Source organism: Lacerta agilis, chromosome 16 (genome assembly GCF_009819535.1).
Source record: "Lacerta agilis isolate rLacAgi1 chromosome 16, rLacAgi1.pri, whole genome shotgun sequence".
In the NCBI taxonomy this organism is placed as follows: domain Eukaryota; kingdom Metazoa; phylum Chordata; class Lepidosauria; order Squamata; family Lacertidae; genus Lacerta; species Lacerta agilis.
In genome coordinates, this window is record NC_046327.1 from 30,373,345 (window position 1) to 30,400,145 (window position 26,801).

Sequence of the window (26,801 nt, forward strand, 5' to 3'; positions counted from 1 at the left end):
TTGAAAATTGAGAGGCAGAACAACTTTCTACAGCATCTCCTTTCTCCACACGCTGCCTAATTTTTTTAAAAAAATAAACTTCCCTTATGTTCTCCAAACACAGCCTCATCAGTTGCTGCATGCCAAATTGCCATCATTCCTGCAAAAATTCTCATGACTGCTGAGCTGAGTGCTGATAATATGGCTGTGGTGTGTGCAATGTTTGGCCACATCCCAGAGCAGCTAAGTGGGCCAGAGTGCATATCACTGGGTCTTTGCGTAGGCTAGTTTACTTGCTTTTTATTACAGAGGGAACCATGTGGCCCAGTTCACGTTTACCAGCATAGTGGTGGTGGTCACTTTCCTATGACTGGATCCCAGTTGGTATCGATGCCATCTGAATTATGTGAAATGGGCACACTTTTCAGATCAGCCAAGCTTTTTGTGGGGGGAGCATCAATGGAAAGCATGGACTTTCCATAATGTCCGTCCCAAGAAAGAAGTTTGTCTGCTGTAGGATTTTGCCATGGAAAAGTGTAGACTCTGCCACACCAGTGGTATGAATCAAGCTTGTGCAATGGCTGAGATATGGACATTTCTCCATGCTGCCACAAATTGCCCATTTGTGTGTCCCTCTGGAGTCAAAAAATCTTGGGCACATAGACTGAGTCCATAACATGAATTTCCTACACCAGAATTGCGCCTCTAAACAACCGGCAGAGAAAGGCACCACATTGTGGGCACCTTCAATGCCGGTGTGTTCGTCCATTGCACTTTGGGTAATGTTTGTGGTAGGCAAGTCTCCCTACACCACCCAAGTGTTCTGTGAGGGGTGTTGCTGGCATGAAAATGATCCACTAAGTATATATGAACTGAGACAAGTGTGGATTTGCCCCCACACATTGTGCAGATTTTCTGTGGCCAAGTCAAAGTTATACAGCCGCACAGTTGGAGATGCCTGCGATTGAACCTCGGGTTGCTTGCAAAAGTAAAGGAAAAAGTGTTGTGCCTGTGTGAACAAGCCCTCTTATTTTCATTAATAATAATTACTAATTAATTAATTAATTATACACCACCATTTTAGGTGGCAGGAATCCGAGCCAGTTACAGATAAAAATATGAACTAAAATATAGGGGAAAGTAAACATTGGTAGTTTTTATTTCTATCGATCTGTTGATCTATTAAAACCATACAAACTATTTCTCCGCCCAGTTGCTTCTGTGTGTCTCCTTCAGTCTCCACGGTGGGTTTTCTCTGCTTCCCCGTCTGCCCCCCCCCCCCCAGCATTTCCCCCTCCACACACTTTTCTCTGACCCACCCGGATCTAGCCTGCAGATCTACCCTTGCGGGCGGCCGCGTCGCACCAGCCCCTCGGGAAGAAACCCACAAGCGCCGGCCCAAGCAGCAAGCGGACGGGGAGCCCGGGGCCCGGGGGTGAGCCCACGGATGGGTCGCCGGCGCGGCAGCCCCTTCGAGCTGCACGGTCGGAGGTGATGCCAGCTGGGCACTCTTTGCCTCGGGCAGCCCCGTCCCGCTTGGGTTCCCACCATGCGGTGCGACTGCGCTGCTGCCGCTGCAACTGTGGGTGGGCTGCAGCGGGGCTGGCGGGCGGCGGAGGGATGGTCCTGAGTCCTGCGACCGCCCTCCTCCTCCTCCTCCCCGGCCCAGGACGGCGGGCCACTCTCCCGCCTCGCATGGAGCCTGGGAAGGAACCGGGCGCCCCTCGGGACGCCAGCGGAAGTGGCTTCCCCTCGCCCGCTCCTCGGGGCGGCTAGAAGCCCGAAAAAAGAGGCCTGGCCGACCCTCCAGGCTGGGCGGGCTCCGGGCTGAGTCCGACGGGGCGGGCGGCCCTCCTCTCTCCTCTCCGCCTCCCCCGAGTCGCGGCCGCGGGAGCAGCTCAGGGCTCGGCAGGCATCCGAGGAATTCGCTCCCGCCGAGCGCGTCGCGGGGTCCGGGCGAGGCGGGGCGACGGGGCCGGAGGAAGAGGAGGAGGACGCCGCCGCCGCCCCGTCGAGTGATGGCCCAGCCTCTGCTGCGGAAAACTTTCTCCCGCCTGCGGGGCAAGGAGCGCCTGGGGCGCAAAAAGGCGGCGCAGCGCAAAGAGCCAGGTAACGGCGCCCCGGGGAGACCGGGGGGGGGAGCGCGCGCCCTTCCAGGGAGCCCACCCCACCCCACCCTGCGCGGGCGAGAGGCGGGGGGTCCGCTGGAGGGCTGGGGCGAGAAGGCATCTCCGGCATTTCCTCTGCCGTTGCTGCTAAAATAGGCAAAAGGAAGCGAGAGGAAGGAGCTGCCAAGGATGGATGGGCGGCGGATCCCGTCTTTCCTCGGAGGGGTCTCTTTCCTCTCCAGGTGGAGGGACACTTCTGCCGGGATCTCCCCCATCTACACCCCCCCAAAACACAGGTCACAGATCTCTCCAGCTCCCACCTTGACAGGCTCTGGTCAGAGTTTGGCCCCCCCATGCCACAAACTCGCCCCGCCAACTTCTCAGTCGCCTGTTTGGGCTCAGCAGCGCCAGAACCAGCCCAAGGCATTTTGCCGCCTGAGGCTAAGGGCAAGATGGTCCCCAGGAAGGGGTACCAGGAAACCAGGAATTATGTTCACATGTGGAGGGTGTAAAAATGTACAGTTTTAAAGCTGACTGAAAGGCCAGAGGGAGCAGCATTATTATCATCAATTTAGGAGGGGGTGGAAGGTTCACAGGCTATGAAGGACTTGCTTGCAAATTTATTGACAGCTGCAGGAGTTCTTCTAGCTAGGAAGTGGAAGGGGCAAGGTGAAAATAAAATATAAAATGGTATAAAGAGGTGTGGGATATAGCTATTGATGATATATTAACCTGTGCCATTAAGGGAATACGGGGGAATATGCAGGAGAAACGATTTTGAGGAGATATGGAGGGTGTTTGTAGAATTTGTACTGTTAAAACAGGGGCCAAACCATCACAAGAGGTGTTGAAATTTTGGGAGGTTGGATAGTTACCATGGAATGGTCTCGGGAGTGGGGTGCACATTCTTATTCTTAGTTATTTATGATTATTACTTTGTCAAAATAAAAATAAAATTATATGGGGGAAAAAGATGGCCCCTTCCTTGCTTCCATGTTCTGAAGGTGAGAGCCGATTCCATCTTCAGCACAGGCAACAGGATGGCAGCAGCACCCCTGGCACACCCCTGAGGGCTGCTGGCTGGTTTAGTGGGTGCAGGACAGGCCGCCTGGCACACCCGCTTGTGTGCCCTCCAGCAGAAGAGGCGGAGCTGGTGCTGCCCCATAGCAACTGCTGCCTGAGGTGCTTGGCTCCCTCTACCCAGTGGTCCTGCTGGCCTTGAGCAGTACATTCCATGAGCAAGGTGGAGGGGCTGGCCCAAGGTGGCAGCTAGAGGGCAGGGGCTGGGGAGGCAGAAAACGGGAAGGCGGGCGAGTCAGGCAAGGGCCAGGCAGCCTGGGGGATACAACAACTGCCTTGTCCCTGAAGTATCGGGTCTTTAGCCCATGGACAGAGTTGTGCAGCCCCAATCCAGGTGAGCATCTGGCAGACAGGGAGGGGACAGTGCATGCAACTGCTGGTCACCTGATGGACACAAGAGCACCACTTGATGCCAATCTAGCCGGGCCATGGTGTAGTTTTGTCACCACAAATGCGTTTTTTCACACACTCGCTGTTTTTGTGGCTGCCTGGCAGAAGCATAATCCTGCACATGGCAGTCGATGCGCCCACGGCTGTGTGAAATGTACCATTAAGGTATTCAAGCCCCGGAAATGTCAGCTGCTGTTTCCTTTAATTGGCTTTCTAGGCAAACCATGCAACTGAGAGCAACTGAGTCCCACAGGCTCAAAATTCTGGGAGATCTGAGTTCACCTTATTTCTTTCTGGAAAAGCCCGTGGGGGAAGTCGCACTTTCTCAGCCTCAGTTCTCTTCGTGTAAAATGAGAACAACAATCAAACTTGCAGGGCTGAGATGCAAAGGCATTCAGGGGAAGGGTATTTTCAGTGGTGGCACTCTGCTTGCAGAGCTCTGCTGAGGTCTACTAGCCTTTCAGTGCCAGGCAAAGATCTTACCCAGGCACTGGGAATCACTTTCTGAAGTTCTTGTAATAATTGCCAATTTCTCCCTCCCCTTTAAGTTAATTGCTGTTTCTAACTTTGTACTGTAGTTTTATGTTTTAATGGTTTTATTTTAATACTGTAAACCTCCCTGAGAATTCTTAATGGAACCGAGGGGCTGGATATTAACTTTGAGAAAAAAACCAAACTAAAATAATCTTGTGGAGTTTTTTTTTTTTTTTAAAGTAGGTTTCCTGGAATCTTTCCCTCGGGTTGTTGATTATGTGGCGTAGAATAGTGCCTCCTTCTTACTCCCAGTTGTGCATCTGAGTTTGTCTTTCAGTGGCAGGTAAAAATTCTGGGGAAAAGAAAAAGGAAGTATTCAGATATAAGGTTATATGAGATGAAATGAAGGTTCTCTAATGCATCTCCTGGGAGCAACGCGTCCCAAAGCAGCACCTGGGTAGCTCATTTGGTCAGAGCATGATGCTAATAATGCCAAGGTCGCAGGTTCGATCCCTGTATGGGACAGCTTCATATTCCTGCATTGCAGGGGTTGGACGAGGTGAGCCTCAGGGTCCCTTCTAGCTCTATGAGTCTTATGTTCTGCGATCGCTTGCTGTTCCTTCCACATCCCCCTTTGCTCCCCAGCTGCCTTCTCTGTGGCTTGCATGTTGGTTCTTGGGCTGCTCCCTGATCAATGGGGCTCTTGGTGTGCCGAGTTACCCGTGGACCTACAAAGGGAGCTCTGTGTCTTGGCCGGGGAGGGGACTGTGCAGTAAACAACAGGAAATCCAACTTGGCACTGGGTCTGAGCAGCTGGGAGATGGGAGGGACCTCCCGGCCTCAGCTGCATTGCAAGCCTTGGCTGCGTGTCTTCAGGGCAAGCCCAGGTAGGAGTGGGCTTGAACCCCTCCAGGACCCTTTCCCCCATCACCTTTCCTCTGCTCCCCCCTCCCCCCGAATTGGTCCTCACCCAAAGGCTTCTGTGGGTTGCTTCGATCCAGAGCATGGATGCAGTACTCCAAAAATCTGCTTGTGCCTGCTGCTTTCTTCTTCTGGGGGCTCCTTTGCTGTCTGGATGTTTTTCAGAAGTTTTCTCCAGAGTTTAAACAGAAGCACTCAAGGCTCAGTGAGCTCATTCCTAGGAACATTCGTGCATATTAGCCAGGTCACCTCAGCAGCCCCGAATCCCTTAATAGCATCAGTCTGTGGAGAAAGGCTGAGTGCTGGAAGGGAACAGAGTACAGTGGTGCCTCGGTTCTCAAACTTAATCCGTTCCGGAAGTCCGTTCCAAAACCAAAGCGTTCCGAAACCAAGGCGTGCTTTCCCATAGAAAGTAATGCAAAATGGATTAATCCGTTCCAGACTTTTAAAAACTACCCCTAAAACAACAATTTAACATGAATTTGACTATCTAAAGAGACCCTTGATCCATAAAATAAAAGCAATAATCAATGTACTGTACAATAAAATAAATAAGGCAGTATTGTAGACGATTAAAATTTTATAAAATTCTTACCTGCACAAATGATAGTCATTGTTTGGATGGGGGACTTTTATCCATTTCCGCAGTCACACAATCTATCAATCAGTAGCTGAACTGGGTTCCACACAGCCACAAAAACAAATTAACCGAAAAAGCCTCAAAAACAAAAACGCAGAATAAATAGCCAAAGCAAAAGCGCCAAACTTAATCTGTTCCGGAAGTCCGTTTTGACATCTGAAATGTCCAAAAACCATAGGTGCAGCTTGTGATTGGTGCAGGCACCCAAGAAACCATAGCCGACAGCCGCATTGGTCTTTCGGCTTCCGAAAAATGTTCAAAAACCAGAACCAAGGTACCACTGTAGTGGACTTTGAAGAGAGACCAGAGCTCAGTTGGCACAACCCTTTCTTATTGGGTAGCTCCAATGTGAGGCTGTTTTCAAGACTAATTCCTATGTGTCTGTGTGTGGGGAGGGTGTCACAGTGCATGGGGAGGGTTAATCCTCCCCACATCTGCTTCAACCCCCTGAAAATGCCCCCATGTGGCAGATAGGTTTCAAAACAGTCTGCCCTATGTCTGCGGGGGGGGGGGGGGTTAGCCTGAAAAGGGGAGATGAGGAGACCCTGTCGGTTGCACCTGGTCCATGGGCCAGATTCCCAAACAGGATAGCTGGCACCTAAAGCTTCCCTAAGAGTTTCCTGTTCCAAGTCTGTTTCCTTCCAGTTGCGAACTGCCTTATTGTTAAACAAGGCCTTGCCTAATGTTTAATGCAACAACTTCAGTGTGTTCTGAACTCGAGCGTTACAGCCAGGCACATGCGCGCGCACACACACACATCATGTTGGTTTCTGGTTCTCCACAGATTCTCCTTCCGAGGCTCCAGCTGCTTTGGAGTCCCCCACAGAGTGTGGGCTTCTCCCGCCGGGCGATGGACGCGCCAAAGGGGCCGCCGTCACCGTGTCGAGGAAGCAAACCTGGGCCAAGTTTGCTTGGAGCAGCCAGGAAGATCCTCGCGGCAGGAAGCTGAGCCAGAGCTCTCCAAATGCTGCACGGACACCTGCTGACCTGGGCGAAACGCTGTCCCCGGAGAGCCATCCCCACATCGGCTCAGCGGCAACTGGGCCCAAGGAAGCCCCTGAACCATTGGCCGGCCCGGCAGAGACCCGCACCTCCAGCGTTGGCGCCAAGTGCAGCAGCCAGGGGGCCTACCTGCAGAGCTTGGAGAGAAGCAGCCGCCACTGGGTGCTCTCCTCAGGGAAGACCCAGGGGGCAGAAGAGCCGGCGGCCGGCTCCAGTACGGAGCAGAAGGAGCCCAGCACGCTCTGCAGCAGCGAAGGGGATATCTGGTACAATCCCATCCCGGAGGATGAGGACCTGCACCTCCCCAGGTGGGGCAGCGGTGTTGAGAACAGGAGCAGAAAGGGGAAGCCGAGGGAGGCCAAGGCTGCAGGCGAGGGTCTCCACCTGGCTGGCTCGCAGCAGGGAGGTGGCGATGGTTTGCGGACTTCGCCGAGCCACTCAAGACCAGCGAAGGAAGCGGAGGAGCCGAGCAGCAGCCCCCAGTCCCGGGCCTTTGGTGGTGAGAGAGCATTTTTCTTCTTCCCGCCCCCACCCCCCTTTTTTCAGTATCTTTATTGCATTTTTTAAAAAATCACAGAGAAAGCATGAATTAAACATTGCATCCAAATATTCAAAAAGAAAAAGGGAAATACAAAAAAGTAAAAGTATAAAAAGAAAAAAAGGGGGGAAGGTAAATAATAAAAAACGAAAAAGAATTAGTCAAGTACACAAAATTGTTCAAAGGATACAAACAGTAATTTGAATATTCTATACGCCGCGTGCCCAGAAAGAAATTACATTTGTAATCCTCCTTTTCTTTCTTTCTTTCTTTCTTTCTTTCTTTCTTTCTTTCTTTCTTTCTTTCTTTCTTTACAGTCACTTTCTTTCTGTTTCGGAAAACTAGTTTGAATCCCTGCTATGTTAGTTGAATTCCCTCTATCTCTTTGTGACTTCAACACTTCTCTTAAGTGACAAATATTTTGTACTCATTTATTAAAATCAGTTTTCCCCCTTATATCTGTGAGATTAATCCATGGGTAGACAAACTAAGGCCCGGGGGCCAGATTTGGACCAATCGCCTTCTAAATCCGGCCTGCGGACGGTCCGGGAATCAGCGTGTTTTTGCATGAGTAGAATGTGTCCTTTTATTTAAAATGCATCTCTGGGTTGTTTGTGGGGCATAGGAATTTGTTCATATATATTTTTTCAAAATATAGTCTGGCCCCCCACAAGGTCTGAGGGACAGTGGACCGGCCCCCTGCTGAAAAAAGTTTGCTGACCTCTGGATTAATCTAACCACAACCAAGTAATGTTTTTGGAACCCTATTTTGTCAGGTAGTTTTTAAAGCAATCCCATTCCTTTTTTACTTTGTCACCTGAGTGATCTCTTATTAGTTGGCTAGTTCGAGGTACTCGCAGAACTTTAATTGCTGCTCGTCTTTTGTTAGTATTAACTCACTTTTCCAATACAGTGGTACCTTGGGTTAAGTACGCTTCATGTTAAGTGTTTTTTTTTTTTTAATAATATTTTATTAGTTTCCACATTAAACAACAAATACACAATACATCACACAAAGACAATTTAAAAACACAACAAAAACATTAAAAAACAACAAGAAATAAAAAAGAAAACTTATACATACCTACACACAAACACTGGAACAATACATAATCATTGTTTAATTCTAGTTTCAATCTTCTTTGGGGGGACTTCCCCCGATCTCCCAACTGCGTTCAATATTAATATACTTTGGTAACTTTGTAACTATTTTCTTAACATTCACCATTATTCTTAATAATCTTTAAAATACTAACTGATCATATATAATTCATTACTTAAACAACATATCCTTAAGCATTTTTTAATATTCTAAACCATTCATAACATTACTTCTCGTATACTATTTTCATCTAACATCAACTAGCAAAAGCCATTTAAACAAGCCAATTCTGCTTCAAATATCTAGCTTTTCACGGTTTTTTAAGTAGTCCTTAAATTTCTTCCAATCCTGTTGCACCTTCTCCTCCCTCTGGTCTCGGAGTCTCGCGGTCAGTTCAGCGAGTTCCATAAAGTCCATCAGTTTCATCTGCCATTCTTCCACTGTCGGGAGCTCTTCACCTTTCCAGTTTCTTGCCGGTAAAATTCTAGCAGCTGTTGTGGCATACATAAAAAACACTCTGTCCTGACTGGGTATTTCATGATTGGTCATGCTCAAAAGGCAGGCCTCTGGTTTCTTACTAAAAGTAATTTTCATTACCTTCTTGAGTTCATTATAAATCTTCTCCCATGTTAAGAGTTTGCATTTGATATCCTGCTTTTCACTACCCGAAGGAGTCTCAAAGTGGCTCACATTCTCCTTTCCCTTCCTCCCCCACAACAAACACTCTGTGAGGTGAGTGGGGCTGAGAGACTTCAGAGAAGTGTGACTAGCCCAAGGTCACCCAGCAGCTGCATGTGGAGGAGTGGAGACGTGAACCCGGTTCCCCAGATTACGAGTCTACCGCTCTTAACCACTACACCACACTGGCTCTCTGCAGTACGCTTCAGGTTAAGAACAGACCTCCAGAACGAATTAAGTTCTTAACCCGAGGTACCACTGTATTTTGATATTAGAGAGATCATTTTTTTCTAAGACGGTCTCCACACGTTTTTACCGTAGGGATGGGAGAGCTGCGGCCAGATGTTGTCAGATTCCAGCCCCCGCCAGAGCCTTCAAGCATTGGCCAATGGTTAGGGATGATGGGAGTTGTAGTCTAGCAACCTGTGGAGGGCCACAGGGTCCCCCTCCCTGGTTTACAGCATCAACTTATCCATACTGTCCCTTTTCCCCTGCTGCCTTACAGGTGCTTCACCAGGGTGGATTTGATTTAAATCAAATCGATTTAAATCACGATTTAAATCTCTAGTCAGTAAAACTTGATTAAAATCACTTTTTTTTTAACAGACAGACTCATTCTTGCTGGTATAATCTTAATATTTACAACCAGATGAATAATAAATTTTCAGAGTAGTTTTTACAGTTATATCAAAAACTACTGATTTGGTTACGGTATACTACTAGAAATACATAAATAATTATGAAATTATTGTGAGGTTTAATAAGTTAACTGTTTATATTTAGACAACTTTTCTGCTGCATTTTATTGGAAGGAGAAAAAACAATCATTTGGTGCCGTGGTTTAAACCACTGAGCCTCTTGCCGATCAGAAGGTTGGCGGTTTGAATCCGCACAAGGGGGTGAGCTCCCATTGCTCTGTCCCAGCTCCTGCCAACCTAGCAGTTCGAAAGCACGCCAGTGCAAGTAGATAAACAGGTACCACTGTGGCGGGAAGGGTGCAGAGTCTTGGAGGCGCCACAGTCCTTGGGGACGTGGGTGGCACTGTGGTCTAAACCAGTGTTTTTCAACCTTTTTTGGCAAAGGCACACTTGTTTCATGAAAAAAATCACGAGGCACACCACCATTACAAAATGTTTTAAAAATTTAACTCTGTGCCTATATTGACTATATATAAAGTAATTCTCTTGAATAGGAATCAAATAAACACAAAGAAAGTATTTTATAATTACTTTATTATGAAATAGTAAGTAAACAGAAATATGAAAAATTATAAAATACTTTATTCAGTGTGCAACCAGGGCCTGTTTGGCTGAACACAAAGCTGATATTCTGGCTGGAATTTTTCCCACGGCACACCAGGCAACATCTCGCGGCACACTAGTGTACCGCGGAACAGTGGTTGAAAAACACTGGTCTAAACCACTGAGCCTCTTGGGCTTGCCGATCGGAAGGTCGGCGGTTCGAATCCGCACAACAGGGTGAGCTCCCATTGCTCTGTCCCAGCCCCTGCCAACCTAGCAGTTCGAAAGCACGCCAGTGCAAGTAGATAAACAGGTACCACTGTGGCGGGAAGGTAAACGGTGTTTCCGTGCACTCTGTTTTCCGTCATGGTGTTCCATTTCACCAGAAGCGATTTAGTCATGCTGGCCACATAACCCAGAAAGCTGTTTGTGGACAAACGCCGGCTCCCTCGGCCTGCAAGCGAGATGAGCGCTGCAACCCCATAGTCGCCCTTGACTGGACTTAAACGCCCAGGGGTCCTTTACCTTTTACCTTTTTTGTTGTGGTTAAACAATTATTTCAAAAAGAAACTCAGACTGAGTTTTAGCACGCATGAAAAAACTTAAATCCTTATTTCCTGATGAAAATCCTTTGGACTATAACTTAAATAGAAAACTATCTTTAGAAATATTTTTCCTCCAAAACCATTTCATTTAAAAAAATCCTATTTAAATAAAAATAATATTTTTTTAAAAAATCATTGGCTTTTATCCACCCTGTGCTTCACCCATCGCCTCTCCCCCAGCCCCATTCTTACGGCATTTCTCCTTTCCCATCATCAGGGCCAAACTAACTGCCCCTCTGGCACAGCTGTCCCAGGGCAGCAAGAGTTTCATTCCTCTGACGTTGTGCAGGGTTTTGACATGGAACTGCTCTTGGATGAACTACTTGCCCTGATTGAACAGGAAAGGCTTTGCTGCTCAGCCCCTCTGGCACTTCCCTTTCCCAGCCTTCCTTTCGGCTTGATGTCTCATTGCCAGGGAGCTGCCCTACTGCCCTCGTCCTCCCCACAGTCCCAGCCTGGCAGCTGCCAGTTCGCACCCATTGCATTACAGGCCAACTCAGCCTAAAGCAGATTTAAATAGGCTGCTTTATTTGTCTGTTCAGATCAGTAGCTCACAGAGGCTGGAACTGCCTCCTGCAAGGAGGTGGGGTTAATTGGGGCACTAAGAAGCAAGGGGGTGATGGGGGGCACTGGAGGTGTAAATGACTATCAGACTTTGAAAAGCTGGTATCACTGGGTCAGGTTCCTTCAGTTCTGCCGAATTAATTCGTTTTGATCGCATTTTGAACAAAAGTGCAATTTGTTGTTGCTGTTGTTGTTGTTGTTGTTGTTGTTGTGTTGTGTTGCTTTCTTCCATAGTGGATTGTGCATGCAGGCCTCTCTTCTGAATAATGTTTCTTGTGGGGTAGCAGAGGGGGCCCTGGGGATGAGTTTATGGAACCAAGGGGGCAGTGGCTCAAAAAAGTTTGGGAGTCTCTGGTTTGGAATACAGTGGTACCTTGGTTCACAAACTTAATCCGTTCCGGAAGTCTGTTCCAAAACCAAGGTGCGCTTTTCCATAGAAAGTCATGCAAAATGGATTAATCCATTCCAGACTTTTAAAAACAACCCCAAAAACAGCAATTTAACATGAATATTACTATCTAACGAGACCATTGATCCATAAAATGAAAGCAATGTACTGTACTATAAAAGAAATAAGACAGTATTGTAGATGATAAAATTTTTTTTGTTACCTGCACTGATGATAGTCATTGTTTGGATGGGGGGCTTTTATCCATTTCCACAGTCACACTATCTATCTATCTATCTATCTATCTATCTATCTATCTATCTATCAGTAGCTGAACTGGGTTCCACACAGTCACAAAAACAAATTAATTGAAAAGCCTCAAAAACAAAAATGCAAAATAAATAGCAAAAACAAAAGCGCCAAACTCAATCCATTTCAGAAGTCCGTTTGACTTCCAAAATGTTTGAAAACCAAGGCGCAGCTTCTGGTTGGTGCAGGTGCCCCGGAAACAATAGCCGACAGCCGCATCGGACGTTCAGCTTCCGAAAAACGTTCGAAAACCGGAACACTTACTTCTGGGTTTTTGGCGTTTGGGAACCAAGACACCACTGTATTTGTGTATTTCTTTGAATGAATCTTTATTGAGAAGCAGCTGATACACCTGTCAATAATAACCATTGCCCGTGAAAATGGTCCTGCGGTGCTGAATTGTGGGTTCTCTAGTGCGCGTTTTGTTTGGCTTTGGCATATTCTTCTTTGCAGTGCCGTTGTGACGGAGACTTTGCCCGCATTGTGCCCACCAGGGGTCTTGGTTTACGGCTTCCACTAGCCCCAGTCAGAACAGAACCCCAGAGCACAGCTGCCACTCTTTCCCCTGCCCCCCTCAGTGCCTCGGGGGTGATACCCACTGGGTGAGTGGCACTTGGTTTGACCTATCTTATACAGTTTCTCTCCGCAGGGAAAGCGGCAGCCGCTAGTGTGGAGCCTGAGGAGAGGGCCGCGGGTGCCGTGTCAGTGGCCCAGAGCCCCAGTGCCCCCAAGAAGGGCCACTCTCTCTCCAAGACCAAGTCCCCGGGCCCTGTGCGCAGCCTCTCTATGAAGATGAAGAAGCTTCCGGAATTGAGGCGGAAGCTGAGCCTGCGCAGCTCCCGTCCCAGAGAGCCGGATGGGGGCCCCTCTCCCAAGGAGTCGGGCAACGTCATCAGCCGCTACCACCTCGACAGCAGTGTGGCTTCCCGGCAGACCCTAGCGCGGGCCAAGGCCGCCAGCAAAGGGGGCTACCTGAGCGACGGTGACTCCCCAGACCTCCTGGCGAAGCCTGAGGCCTGCCTGGGTCTCGAAGGGGGATCCTTCCGGCCGTACAGCTTCGCCGAGCAGCCCGGCTGCCAGCAGCACCTGTCCGGCCTGGTCAGCATTCACCTTCTGGGGGTGCAGGACTTCAGGCCCCCCAAGGCTGAAGCGAAGGAGGTCTTCTGCGTCCTACAGGTGGACTCGGTCAACAAGGCCCGCACGGCCCTGCTGCCTTGCCAAGCAGCTTTCCTCAGTCTCAACCATTCCTTCCAGCTGGAGCTGGAGGACGCCCAGCTCCTCAAAGTCGTGGTCTTCTCGTGTGACCCTGCGGTGGGCAAGAACCGAGTCTGCTGCCATGGCTCCATCCTTCTGCCCCATGTTTTCCAAGGTGATTCATTATGTGTGTCCCCCTCCCCCCTTGAGTTTATAACCCACCCATTTTTTCCCTCCAAGGACCTCAAAATGGCTTGTGTGGGTCTTCCTTCTCCTTATTTAACTCCCACAACAATCCTGTGAGGTATGTCAGGCAAAGAGGCAGTGACTGGTCCAGGTTCACCCAGTGAGTTTCACAGTTGAGTGGGGGGGGGGTCCAAACCCTGGTCCCCCATGTCTAACATTCTAACCACTACATCACAATGGTTCTTTCTGTTTAGGGAAGTTTTTAATGTTTGATGTTTTATCATTTACAGGTAGGTAGCCGTGTTGGTCTGCCATAGTCAAAACAAAATAAAAAATTCCTTCCAGTAGCACCTTAGAGACCAACTGAGTTTGTTTTTGCCGTGAGCTTTCAAAGAAGTGTGCATGCACACGAAAGCTCATACCAAGAACAAACTTAGTTGGTCTCTAAGGTGCTACTGGAAGGAATTTTTTATTACGTTTTTATCATGTTTTTAATATTCTGTTGGGAGCCGCCCAGAGTGGCTGGGGAAACCCAGCCAGATGGGCGGGGTATAAATTATTATTATTATTATTATTATTATTATTATTATTATTATTATTATTCAGCGGCAGGCAGATAAGTCTAAGCAGAGAGGTTTGAGGGGAGTAAAGGTACTTCTACCTCCCTGGGCACTGATATACTGCAGAGCAGGACCCTCAACAAAGGCCAGAAAAATAATTCCTGCAATTAAATCTCCATTGTTTTTTCAACAGTGAAAGCATACCCCGCCCTCCCAAAAAAGGACAATAAGAAAATGGAAAAAGAAAATTCAGGGCTATATTGAAGAGGAATGGTGGGGATTGTGTCCCCCTTCTCCTGAACCTTCCTGAGAACAGGAGGACAGTATAGATTTGCAACAGTGGTTTGCAGAAGGGCATAGTTCAAAGGCTGCAGAGGGGAGAAGCTGGGGAATATTGGGAGAGGAACAGCAAGAAGAAGCAGCAGCACCAGGGGAGAGACAGCTGACAGACTCAGTGTCTTTGGAAAGCATTCCTGACCCACCCCCCCTTCTCCCAGGACCAGGTGTGCATTGAGAGTAGTAGAACAAAAAGCTCAGAGGCAGAAAGCACAGATCCGCTGGAGCAGGGATGACGTAGAATAGGAGAGACGGAGGGGGTGGGACTTACTTGGAGCATTGCATTATCTAAGAGAGACCGCATTCCTTTATCTCTCTGTGTGAATATTGAAAAATGTACTTGGTAATAACTCTTCTTGTTTATCTGCTTCTTGGCTGCCATTGTGGGAGGGATAGGATTCCCCGAAGCCTGACATCTTGGCTCTGGGGCTTGGGGGAAGAGTGGATTTGAGCTGGTGAAGCCAGACCAGGTAATGTGTTGCCCCTGTATGTGGGCTGAGATCCCCTTGCTGGCCGGAGGGGATGAATAGCCTGGGTAACTGAAGGTCCAAGTTTGGGCCAAACATGACTGGGTGGGGAGTGGTGGCAGGAGAGGGGCGGGGGAGGAAACGTCCTACTCACAAGTAGAACCTTGGCAGAGACACATGCCCGACTGGCATGTTCCCTCCCTCCTGGACGATCGTTCGGGAGCTTCATAAGCATTCCTCACCCTGAACACCACAGCGACTGATGCCAGAAGACATCAGCACACTTAGGGATCCGCAGAGGTTTGCGCAGTTGCGTAACAGAACTCAGCAACTCAGCATCTTGGCTAATCTACTTTATTTACATATAAATACACAAGGAGCTCTGCAGCATGGGTCCCTCTCTCTCTATCATCAGACAGCAAAGAGAGAGAACAAAGGACAATAGTCCCACTTCAGGGAACACAGTAACACAAACATCCTGTATTCGTCACTTCCCATTCCTGTGGAATCAAAACACATACCCAGTCATGTGATAGACAAACCCATGACTGCACACGGGGAATGAATCTCCAACAGGGAGGACGGATCCAGATGTGAGCTCAGACCCTGTTTTCTGTCCAAGGTGCTGAAGTGCTTGGGCAGGCCTCTTCCATGGCTGTTGTTTGACAAAGACAGATGTCACCGGAGCTGACCTGATGGTGTGGCTTTGCCAAGCAGTAGGGTGTGGGGTGGAGTTGAGGGACCAGGCCATCCTCACAGCATCTCTCTTGGCTGCCCCTCCTTCCAGGTTGCAGGAGCCAACAGCTTGCCATGCAGCTGGAGCCACAGGGCCTTCTCTACATCAAACTCACCCTGGTAGACCAGTGGGATCCAGCCAGCAATGAAAGGGAGCCCCAAGTCTTTGGAGTGAAGCTGAGCCAGCTGGTGGAGAGGGAAGGGGCTGCCATCAAAGTGCCATTGCTGATCCAGAAGTGCGTTGCCCAGATTGAGAAACGAGGGTTAAAGGTAAATGATCTCTCTCTCTCTCTCTATCCACCAATCTCCACTTGACCTAGGCTCTTCCCAGAAGGCATAGCATGGGCTATTAAGGGGGTGAAACTTAATCTCTGCAATTTTTTGTCAGTGAGGATTCTTAAAAATACGTTTTTGGGTGTAAGGAAATCAAATCTGCTATTATTTTTGTGATAGGACAACATTTAGCATGGTAGGTCTACATTTGATTAAGAAGCAGATAAACTGCTCTTGGAAAACCGAAGGATTTTGATTTTACCTTCTGAAAGTGCCAGGTAATGTAAAATACAGTATGATTTATAAATAACACTAATATTAATATAAAATATAACACCAACTATTAGGCAATTTTAATGATTTCTGTGTACAGTCGTACCTTGGAAGTCGAACGGAATCTGTTCCGGAAGCCCGTTCGACTTCCAAAACGGAAGCTCCTGCAGCCAGTCGGAAGCCGTGGAAACCCTGTCGGACGTTCGGCTTCCAAAAACAATTGGCAAACCAAAACCGTCGCTTCCGGGTTTTCGGTGTTCAGGAGCCAAAACGTTCGGGAACTAAGCTGTTCGAAATCCAAGGTACGACTGTACTTCAATACACATTTTACTGGCCAAATGAAACGAAATTGATTTAACCAAAATATATTTTGGATTCCCAAGTCACGTTACAACTTTTTATCACCCCTCACGTTTGGAATTTGAAAGATGAAAAACTCAGCATGCCCTCATGCACTACTGAACCTGCCGGGGAAATGCCTTAAGCCAATGGGTCCCAGGTTTTGGGCCAAACCTCCTTCCTTTCTCCCAGGTTTTACTGCAGCCAGGTCACCCGATCTATGGAGCAGCCCTCTGGAGAGGGGGCCCTTTTGCCCAAGTGACCGGCTGTGTCCTGCTTGTAGGTTGTGGGCCTGTATCGCTTGTGCGGCTCGGCGGCGGTGAAAAAGGAGTTGCGGGATGCTTTTGAGCGGGACAGCACTGCCGTGGTGCTCTCGGAGGACCTCTATCCCGACATCAATGTCATTACAGGTCAGTGCCCTTGACCCCCAGCTTCGTACTCCTTCCCTGTGGACGCTGCAGAAACCAAACTCTGGCTGCTCTGCAGAATCTTTGGGGACAGGTAGAGAACATCTCGGACGTTGGGTGGCACTGTTGGTTAAACCACAGAGCCTAGGGCTTGCTGATCAGAAGGTCGGCGGTTCGAATCCCCGCGATGGGGTGAGCTCCCGTTGCTCGGTCCCAGCTCCTGCCCACCTAGCAGTTCAAAAGCACGTCAAAGTGCAAGTAGATAAATAGGTACCGCTCTGGCGGGAAGGTAAACGGCATTTCTGTGCGCTGCTCTGGTTCGCCAGAAGCGGCTTACTCATGCTGGCCACATGACCCGGAAGCTGTATGCTGGCTCCCTTGGCCAGTAAAGTGAGATGAGTGCCGCAACCCCAGAGTCGGACACGACTGGACCTAATGGTCAGGGATCCCTTTACCTTTTACTAGAGACACATCTACGCAGCTGTGCTTCCTGTCTATTCCTGGCTGGAGATACTGGCAGGCACTCCTGGTTTTATACTGCTTTCAAAGTCAACAATGGTCCTTTATCCACAAAATTGCCTTGCTCCCTGTTTGCATGCATTTTGTCTTTTGAGGGGCAGGTGTTTTTGAAGGGGCAACGAGGGAGTCCTCCAGGGCATCGCAGTCCGCTGCAGCCCTTAATACTTCGGACCGAACCTCAAGTGCTGCCATGTGCTCAGGGCTGTGTGCATGTGATGTTGGAGAAGCAGGCCTGCAGTATGGCAGGGCTTTTCTGAGAAGGCAGAATCTGCCAGTTGTTAGGATCATGGGAAGGGGCAGGGGGAGGCAAGCTCCAAATCATAGACATTGGAAAGGAACTCAGAGGTCATTCAGCCCAGCCCAGCCCAGCCCTACGTCATCCCTGACTGGTGGCCATTCAGGCTTTGCTTAAATGCCTCGAGCAAAGGGGAGCCCATCCACCTCCTGCGGCCGTCTGCCCCCCCCGTGTCAAGCAACCCTGACGGTTTTGGACGGTTTCTCCGACGGTTTCTCCGACGGTTTTCGCTACCCTGCCATTTCCACCGATTGGTTCTCCTTCTACTCTCTGGAGCTCCAGAGATGGTGAGGTGAGAGGTGGGGCAAAAATCCCTCGGCACAGGGAGAGAAGGGAGAGTTTGAGAGATTATGAACAGAGGGCCAGGAACTGGCAAACCACGTGGAAATGGGGATGCCTTGAAACTCTCAGTGAAATGCATATATAAAAATAGTTTTAATAAAAATAAATCAAACCCATATCGTCCTTCTGTTTCAGCAGCTGTGTAGGTCTGTAGCAATAAAGGGGTCTGGCCTGGCCCCTTTCCAGCCCTCCTGCCCTCCCACACACGACCCTGCGCCACAGTCTGTGCATCTGTCACCCTCACAGTCCTCCCTCTGTGAAGGAAGCTTTTGCCTGAAAATGTCCCTTATGATGGGATGGGGCAGTTTAAGGTGTGGCAAGATCTACTCTCTCAGCACCACGATGACAAGAGCTCTCTCTAGTAAGGACTGAGGAATAAGTCTGGGAGGGGACCCGCGGTGATGGTTAAAAGGACTGAGGTATTTTCTCTTTTCCTCCTCCCCGCCCACCCCTCCCCCAGGAATCCTGAAGGACTATTTGCGTGAGCTCCCCACACCTCTCATCACTGACCCACTGTACCAAGTGGTCCTGGAAGCCATGTCCAATCGGGCGGCTGGGCAGGAGGCGAAAGAGGCGACAACGACAGCACTCCTGGACTGCCTGCCAGAGGCCGAGAAGGTGAGGAACCCCCCCCCCCCAGATGGCAGCTCTTCTGAGCCCAGGCCTCTCTGCTTGTGCCAAGGGTGACACACCCAGTAGTAAAAAAACAAAATGGTAAAGGTAAAGGACCCCTGGACGGTTAAGTCTAGTCAAAGGTGACTATGGGGTTGTGGTGCTCCTCTCGCTTTCAGGCCAAGGGAGCCAGCGTTTGCCCACAGACAGCTTTCCGGGTCACGTGGCCAGCATAACTAAACCGCTTCTGGCGCAATGGGACGCCGTGACAGAAACCAGAGTGCATAGAAATGCCGTTTGCCTTCCCACCAGAGCGGTACCTATTTATCTACTTGTGCTGGCATACTTTCAAACTGCTAGGTTGGCAGAAGCTGGGACAGAGCAACGGGAGCTCACGCTGTTGCGGGGATACGAACCGCCGACCTTCCGATCGTCAAGCCCAAGAGGCTCAGTGGTTTAGACCACAGCGCCACCCACATCCCAGTATACCCAGTAGTGTAGTAGCCTCAACAGGCTGACCACAATGTGGCCCTTGAAGGAGTTTTGGACTCCCCACTGGAGGAAACAGGCTTTCCTTCCCATCAGAACCAGGCCCATCAAATTCCCCCCAGGTCTTTCCCTGTTGTTGTCGTCACTGTTGTCGTTTTAAAAGGAAGCATCATCATCATTATGTCCCTTGCAGAACCCTTCATGAAAAGCCAACTTGACTTCAGAGCTCACCTGAACAGTACCAAGGAGAGGGATAATCAGGCGAGGGAGCTTCTCCACTCTATCCCTGCAGCTTCAGGACCTCCCTTCCCCTTTCCCCAACCCCCTCCCAATTTAAGAGCATTCCTTGTTTGGGTATCGGCCTCATACCAGCGTCTATGAGGTTGATCTGAAGCAAGCTGCCCCTTCTTCCGTTTTCTAGGCCACCCTGACAATGCTGTTGGATCACCTCAGCCAGGTTGCTGCTTTCCATGCCTTCAACCGCATGAACGCCCAGAACCTTGCTGTGTGTTTTGGTCCTGTGTTGCTGAGCCAGGGAGCAGCGGGGCCGGGCCCCTGTGGCCCCAGCCACCACTACCGCACCATTGCCAACACCATGGACTTCAAGCACCACATCGAAGTGTTGCATTACCTGCTGCAGGCCTGGCCAGGTGAGTGCCAAGCGGGGAGGCCTGTGGGCAGGGGAGGGCAGGTGCCCAGGAAGGGTCAGGCTGGAGGCATGCGGTACTCTGGGTTTCAGTGACATGGGGGGCCCGGCACCTGCCAGCGCTCACCCTGCTGTAATAATAATTTAATAATAATAATAATAATAATAATAATAATAATAATAATAGTACAGTTGTACCTTGGATCTCAAACGCCCTGGCTCCCAAACAAATTCGGCTCCTGAATTATCAAAACCCAGAAGTGAGTGTTCCGGTTTTTGAACAATTTTCAGAAGCCAAACGTCCGCCATGGCTCCCAATTGGCTACAGGAGCTTCCGAACATTTTGGAAGTTGAACGGATTCCGTCCGACTTCCAAGGTAATGTTATGGTTTATATGTCACACATCTGACTGGGTTGCCCCAGCCACTCTGGGCAGCTCCTAACAAAACATGAAAAACACAATAAAACATCAAGCAATAGGTGTATCATTTGATTTCTCGATGCCTTCACTGCTAGGTTTTTCTGAAGAATCATCACCTTTCGAGGTTTCCATCTCTTATTCTATTTCAACTTCCTTTGCGAGTGGTCAGCTTCCTCCTTTGGGGCACATTTTTTTTGTTCATTCTCCTCTAGTATCTAAGCAACTTTCTCGAGCAGTTTCTTTAACAACTGGAATGTTAATATGAAAAGAACAAATCCTGTCCTGTCCTTCTAAAACATGAGCACCAAAGCAGTGGGTCAGCTGAGCTAAGGGGCATATGAAGTATAAAAATACAGAAGAACATACATACTGAAAATGTTTGAAATAACTTTTGTAAAAAAAACAAAAACCCAGAAGCCTTTTTATTAGGAATTATAGGTATCGACATTCCAAAGGATCAGAAAAGCATTTTTATGTATGCGATAACAACTGCACGGATGCTGTTAGCCCAGAGATGGAAAGAAGAAAGAGTCCCTACCAGAGAGGAATGGCAAACCAAGTTGTTAGACAATGCCGAAATGGCAAAACTGACCGGAAAGCTCAGGGACAAAGACAAGAAATTCAAGAAAGAATGGGAAAAGTTGATAATTTATTTAGGAGACCTCTGTAAGCAGATGAAAACAATAGCAGGATTTTAATCTCACTTGTAATGTAACAAATATGATGGACAATATGGATAGATATAAAATATAGATTACGAAATAATATGCAGTTGAAAACGTTGACAATAGGACACATGGAGGGGATGGGGGGAAGTCTTGAGATTCAGAGAAATCTCTTTATGTGGATGTGTATTTGTTATGGTTATAAATTTATATTTGTGAAATCAAAGAGAAATGATTAATAATAATAAACGTTTGGAGTTGATATCCTGCTTTATCACTACCCTAAGGAGTCTCAAAGCGGCTAACATTCTCCTTTCCCTTCCTCCCCCACAACAAACACTCTGTGAGGTGAGTGGGGCTGAGAGATTTCAAAGAAGTGTGACTAGCCCAAGGCCACCCAGCAGCTGCATGTGGAGGAGCGGGAAGTAAACCCAGTTCACCAGATTACAAGTCCACTGCTCTTAACTACTACACACTGGCTCTCCGAAAATAAAAGAAACTGGATTCTATAAATCCAAGATTGTCCCTGGAAAATAGGGACACTTGGAGGTTCTGTGCCTCAGGCCTTAGTAAACCAGATGCATTTGGTTTTCCTAACTTGCTCTCCCTTTCCCTTCAGCCCCACGCAGGGTAACCGAAGAGGAGGACGAGTGCCCCCTGCCCATCAAGCCACCCCAGCGCCACTGCCGCCCTCCCTTGGACCTGTCGCTGCTGCAGACCACCGTCGTGGCTCGGAGCCGCCCTCGAGGCCTGGAAAGCCCTCCTAGCAATCGCTACGCTGGGGACTGGAGTGTTTGTGAGCAGCAGTTTTCGGCGGGGCCCAGGCCGGGCGGCGACACCGACTACGACGAGGTGGCCGGCAGCGAGAGCGACAACGAAGAGGAGAACGGAGAGGTGACTCTGCCGCACCACAACCGAGCCGTCTTCGTAGGGGACTTCGCCTTGGTGGAAGACCCTGAGGCTCCCTTCAGCGCGAGGCTCAACCTGAAGGACTTTGATGCCCTCATCTTGGACCTCGAGCGGGAGCTTTCCAAGCAAATCAATGTCTGCCTGTGAGCCGTTCTCTCGGGGCAGAACATTGCGAGGCCTAAGGAAGGGCCGAGTGCGCCTCTGCCAGGCCCTTCCGGCAGCCAGGCTATGACCAAGCCAAGCTCAGGCGGTTGACTCTGCCTCCTTATCAGTATTCTTTCGGATCACAGTACTTCAAACCAAGTGGTCCATCTTTCGTTTTGTTTTTGTATGTCTTTTCCCAAAGGGTGAGGAGCTGGGAGGTGCTTTCGCTGGGACTCTGGCTACCAGAGTGCAGTTTGTAGAGCGCTTTCAACCTCCTACATTTCCACCGTGAACTGGGATCAGTGCGGGGACAGGAAGGAAGTGTTTCTTGTTCCTGCGTGTCGGCGGTTTCGAGGAAGAGAGGAGCTGGCCAAGATGTTGTTTTCTTTGCTTGATAACACTGAGTCGGTAGTATTTAAGTAGCACATTTCCCCTCATCGTCCAGAGCACTTCCAACAAACCCTTGAAGGTAGGTCAGTATTATTATCCTCCCTTTATTATAGATGGGAGCCGAGTTTGTGAAGCTGCCGCTTGCCAAAGGCTGGGCTCCTCGGCGAGTTTGTGCCTGAGCTCAGGTTTGAGGGATGCCCTTGGCAAAGTGTCCTCCAGGCCCTCTTCTGGGTGGGCTTATCTGGCAGAGGCAGTGGTCTGGGCGGCCAAGAACTTCCATTTCAATTTCCCACAATGCCCCTGAAGGAGCATCAAACTGGAGCTTTCTGGGAAATTAAAACAGGAACTCCAAGCCACCTGGTGCTGATTGGAGCACTGAAAATATGTTTGGGGTGGGGTGGGGGCAAAGGCAGGCATCAGTGCAGGGGAGAGCAGGGGCATTGGGGTGTGGCCCCCACTGTGCAGGAGGGCAGGCAGTGCAGCCCTGCTTGGCTCTGATGGGGTGAGGGGCACTCTGGCAGTGTTGGTGACGAGGGCTGGGCTGGTGCAGGAGGCTCCATTCACCCTCCATGCCCCACCCACCTGGTGCACCCCAGCCCGCTCCGGGCACCAGCAAACCACGCTATGCTGCTGGGGGAGGGGGCTGACCAGTTGGTTCAAGGGGCCTGCATGCAGAGGCCAGGCCTAACTATGTTCCCCTAATTCTAATTTACGGGGTTTTTTTTAATGGCGCAGCTTTTGTTTTGACCGTGGAACTGGGTGAGCAGTTCATTTCCACTTTCTTCCTGCCTGAAAGTGGGGTTGACATATTTCAAAAAGTGAAAATCCAGGCAGAAACGTTATTGAGCTTTTTTTCTTTTTCTTTGCGAAATTGGACGCTTTTGAGCTATTTCCGAGCAAAAACGACATTGCCGACACCGGCTGCCGTACATCCGGATTTCCCAAGACATTTAGCCAATTTCCGCCCAGACACCTCTTTGCCACCACAGTATTCCAGGAAATTCCGGACGTATGGCAACCTTACCTGAAAGTGAAATCCAAACTCTATGAACTGCCCAAGTTTTTTTTGGGGGGGGGGCAAGGCAGGAAACCCCAAACCCAGTCGGTTCCTCTGCCCTGGGAGACGCTAAAAGTGCAAGGGCTGGGATCCCAGTTCCTTCTCTGAAAATTCCTGCAGCCCCGTCTGTGACAGGGGCTTCAGTGTGATCCTCCCTCTCGTTCTGCGTTGCTGTGCAGCTGAGATTCCCCCTCCGCTGCCAAAGGCCAGGGGCCCAGACCTTTCTACGGCACCATTAGCGCCCCCTGACTCTGCTAAATTTCTGCTAAAATGCAGAAATATCCTGCTGCCAAGCGGGATGTGAGAAAAGGAGAACTGTGCCACCTTGTGTTTTTCACAAATGACCCTGCCCCCATTTGCATCAGAACATGCCCTTGTAGGATCAGCCCGCTATCCCATTTAGGTCAGCATCCTGTCCTCACAGTGGCCAACCAGGACCAGAGTTACAACATCTCCCTCCCCGGCTGTGATTCCCAGCGATTGGCCTGTTGCCTCGGGCGGTGGAGCCAGAATGTAGCCATCATGGATAGAAGCTATTGATAGCCTCATGTTGCATTAATTTGTCTAATATCCTTTGAAAACCACCAAGGTGAGTGGGTATCGCTACCTCCTATGGCAACAAGTTCCACACGTTTAGCTGTTCACTAGACTTCCTTTGGTCTGTCCCGAATCTTTCAACGGTCAGCTTCGTTGGGTAGCCCCAGCTCCTAGTACAGCCGTACCTTGGATCCCGAACGCCTTGCCAGTCGAACGCTTTGGCTCCCAAACGCCGCAAACCCAGAAGTGATTGTTCCTGTCGGCGAACGTTCTTTTGGAACCCGGACGTCCGACGGGGCTTCCGATTGGCTGCAGGTGCTTCCTGCAGCCAATCAGGAACCGCGCTTCGGTTTCCGAACGTTTTGGAGGTCGAATGGACTTCTGGAGCAGATTCCGTTTGACTTCCAAGGTACGACTGTATTACAAGAGAGGGAGAAAAACCCCTCCCTGTCCATTTTCTCCATGCACAATCTTATACATGCACCCCTCCCAAGTTGCAACCTCGTGGAGGCTTTGCTCATCCTGCTTGCCCTTTTCCTGAACTTTCCCCCAATAAATATCTTTTCTGAAGCACGGCGACCAGGAATTTTTACACAGTGTTTCAAGTGTGGCTGCACCTTAGGCCTTCTGTAATGGCATGGCGATATTGGCAGTACAGTCACACCTTGGGTTATGGCTGCTTCAGGTTGCACGATTTCAGTTGCACACCGCGCTGAACCCGGAAGTAATGGAACAGATTACTTCTGGGTTTCAGCGCATGCGCAGAAGCAGTATCGCGGGTTGTGAACGCGCCTCGCGCACGGATCGCGTTCGCAACCCGAGCGTCCACTGTATTATATTCAAGCCCTTTCCCAATGATTCCGCCCCTCCCCAACATGGGGTGTGCCCCTGTGTGACAGGTAGTGTGAACCTGACTCTACCTGAGCACACCTTCTTCAGAAGCATCTCAGCTTCCGGCGTTCCTTTGCGGCACCGGCTAGTTGGCTAGCTCCTCCCTTTCATAGCAGGAGGAAGTTCTCCAGTGGAGAACGGCAGCCACTTGCTTCATCTTAGTCCTCCATACTGGGCTAGGCCGAGACGCTCTCCCCATAGGCCTGGTTAAACCTTTTATCATTCAAGCCCCAGCCTGTGCCCACCTCCCCATTTGCTGAGATGCCATTGCAGTTGGCACCTCCCCTGCCAGCAGCTGCCACAGAACTGCAGAGGGGTGTGGGAGCAGGTCATGTGCTCCTTTGACCAAATATCACCAGAAGATAACGTGCCAGCAGTACGTGTCCCCTGCAATAGGTTTTTAGACCCTTAGGGTGCCAGGCCATAATCGAGTGGAGAAATGTGAACCCCCCATTTCACAATCCCCAAAATGCTATGTGCATGTGTTGGTTATTTCCACATCCTTTTCGGTTCCCATCGTTTCCCCTTAATGCTGCCTTTGCGATGCAGTTTTCCGCTGATAGGAGACCACGTTCTACAACTCGGGAGCGCAAAGCCATAGCCAGCCTAATGAAGAAATGCGGTACGGAAGATGTGGGCGTTTTTAAAAAAATGTTTGTATGTCCTTATGGACAATTAAATATCTGTGAAAGTACAAGTCTGGCTGTTTCTGTTTACGTCAGTGTGGGAGAAGGCATATGGTATTCACGTGTGTATGGCGTATCTTGGGGCCTCGGTCCTGTTTTTCGCAACAGTCGTTTTCCGCCATTCAAGCACTTGGCTTAACTAAATATAAAACCACCCAACCTCCATACCACAAAACTCTTAATTCTCTAATAGGGAAGTCCTGTGTTCTTCTCTTAACCCAATTAAAAAATAAACACACACAAAAACACACCGTGATGTGGTAGAAGAAGAAGAAGAAGAAGAAGAAGAAGAAGAAGAAGAGGAGGAGGAGGAGGAGGAGGAGTAGTTTGGATTTGATATCCCGCTTTTCACTACCTGAAGGAGTCTCAAAGCGGCTAACATTCTCCTTTCCCTTCCTCCCCCACAACAAACACTCTGTGAGGTGAGTGGGGCTGAGAGACTTCAAAGAAGTGTGACTAGCCCAAGGTCACCCAGCAGCTGCATGTGGAGGAGGGGAGACGCGAACCCGGTTCACCAGATAATGAGTCTACCGCTCTTAACCACTACACCACACTGGCTCTCGCCACCACTTCAGATTGTGAGGATGGTCAAAACGTGGGAAAAAACTGTACTTGCATTCGCAAAATAATGACTTTGATCCTTTATATTAGATGTCATGGAAGTGGAATCTACACACATACATTTTGAAAAATACATTGAATTTGGCATAGCTCACCATCGCCATCTAGTCACATTTGTATATTGCACTTTACACACATTCAAAACACTTTATTTGCAGCTGAGTCGGGAGACAGGATCTGTCTTAAAGCTCAATTTCCACAGATGATGGCGACGTGCAAATAAGCAAAATAAAACATTTTACAAATCCCTTGATTCAGAAATTTCTGAAGCATCATGCCAATAAAACAAAGACGAAGCTGTGTCATGTGCAGATTGTAGAAGAATAAACAGGACTATAGCAGCACACTGAGCATGTTTCTGTGAAATAAGCAAGTTCACATTCATTTCCCGGAGTGCTTCAGAACTTATTTTGCCTGAAGACTCTTGTTTTCTTTGCATTCCGTTGTGACTGAGAGAATAGGGTGTGTCATTTTAGGAGGGGGGTGAAACTTAATTTTAGCAGATTTCTTCACTGAGGAATCCTAAAAATATGTTCTTGGGTGTGAGGAATTCAAATCATCTTATTTTTGTGACCAGACAACATTTAGCTTGGTTAAGTCTACAGTTGGCGAAGAAGCACATAAACTGTTTTTGGAAAACCAAAGAATTTACCTTCTGAAAATGTCCGGTAATGCTAAATAAGAAGAAGCAATAAAAACAATATATAATATACAGAAACAATATTAATTTAATTGCAAGTACTGGGCAATCATTTTTTTAAAAAGATTTCTATGCAATTTCAATATTA

At 49.0% G+C, this 26,801-nt stretch overlaps 1 protein-coding gene across 1 annotated transcript; it reads left to right on the forward strand.

Annotated features, from left to right (window-relative positions):
- The first annotated feature begins 1,607 nt into the window (after window positions 1-1,607).
- On the forward strand, window positions 1,608-22,637 carry SYDE1 (synapse defective Rho GTPase homolog 1). The gene is made up of 8 exons (XM_033173392.1): window positions 1,608-2,088; window positions 6,377-7,090; window positions 12,669-13,388; window positions 15,550-15,767; window positions 16,666-16,792; window positions 18,406-18,563; window positions 19,468-19,696; window positions 21,398-22,637. Exons 1-8 carry the CDS (start codon window positions 1,998-2,000, stop codon window positions 21,832-21,834), a joined length of 2,694 nt encoding a protein of 897 aa, XP_033029283.1. The 5' UTR covers window positions 1,608-1,997; the 3' UTR covers window positions 21,835-22,637.
- The last annotated feature ends 4,164 nt before the right edge of the window (window positions 22,638-26,801 follow it).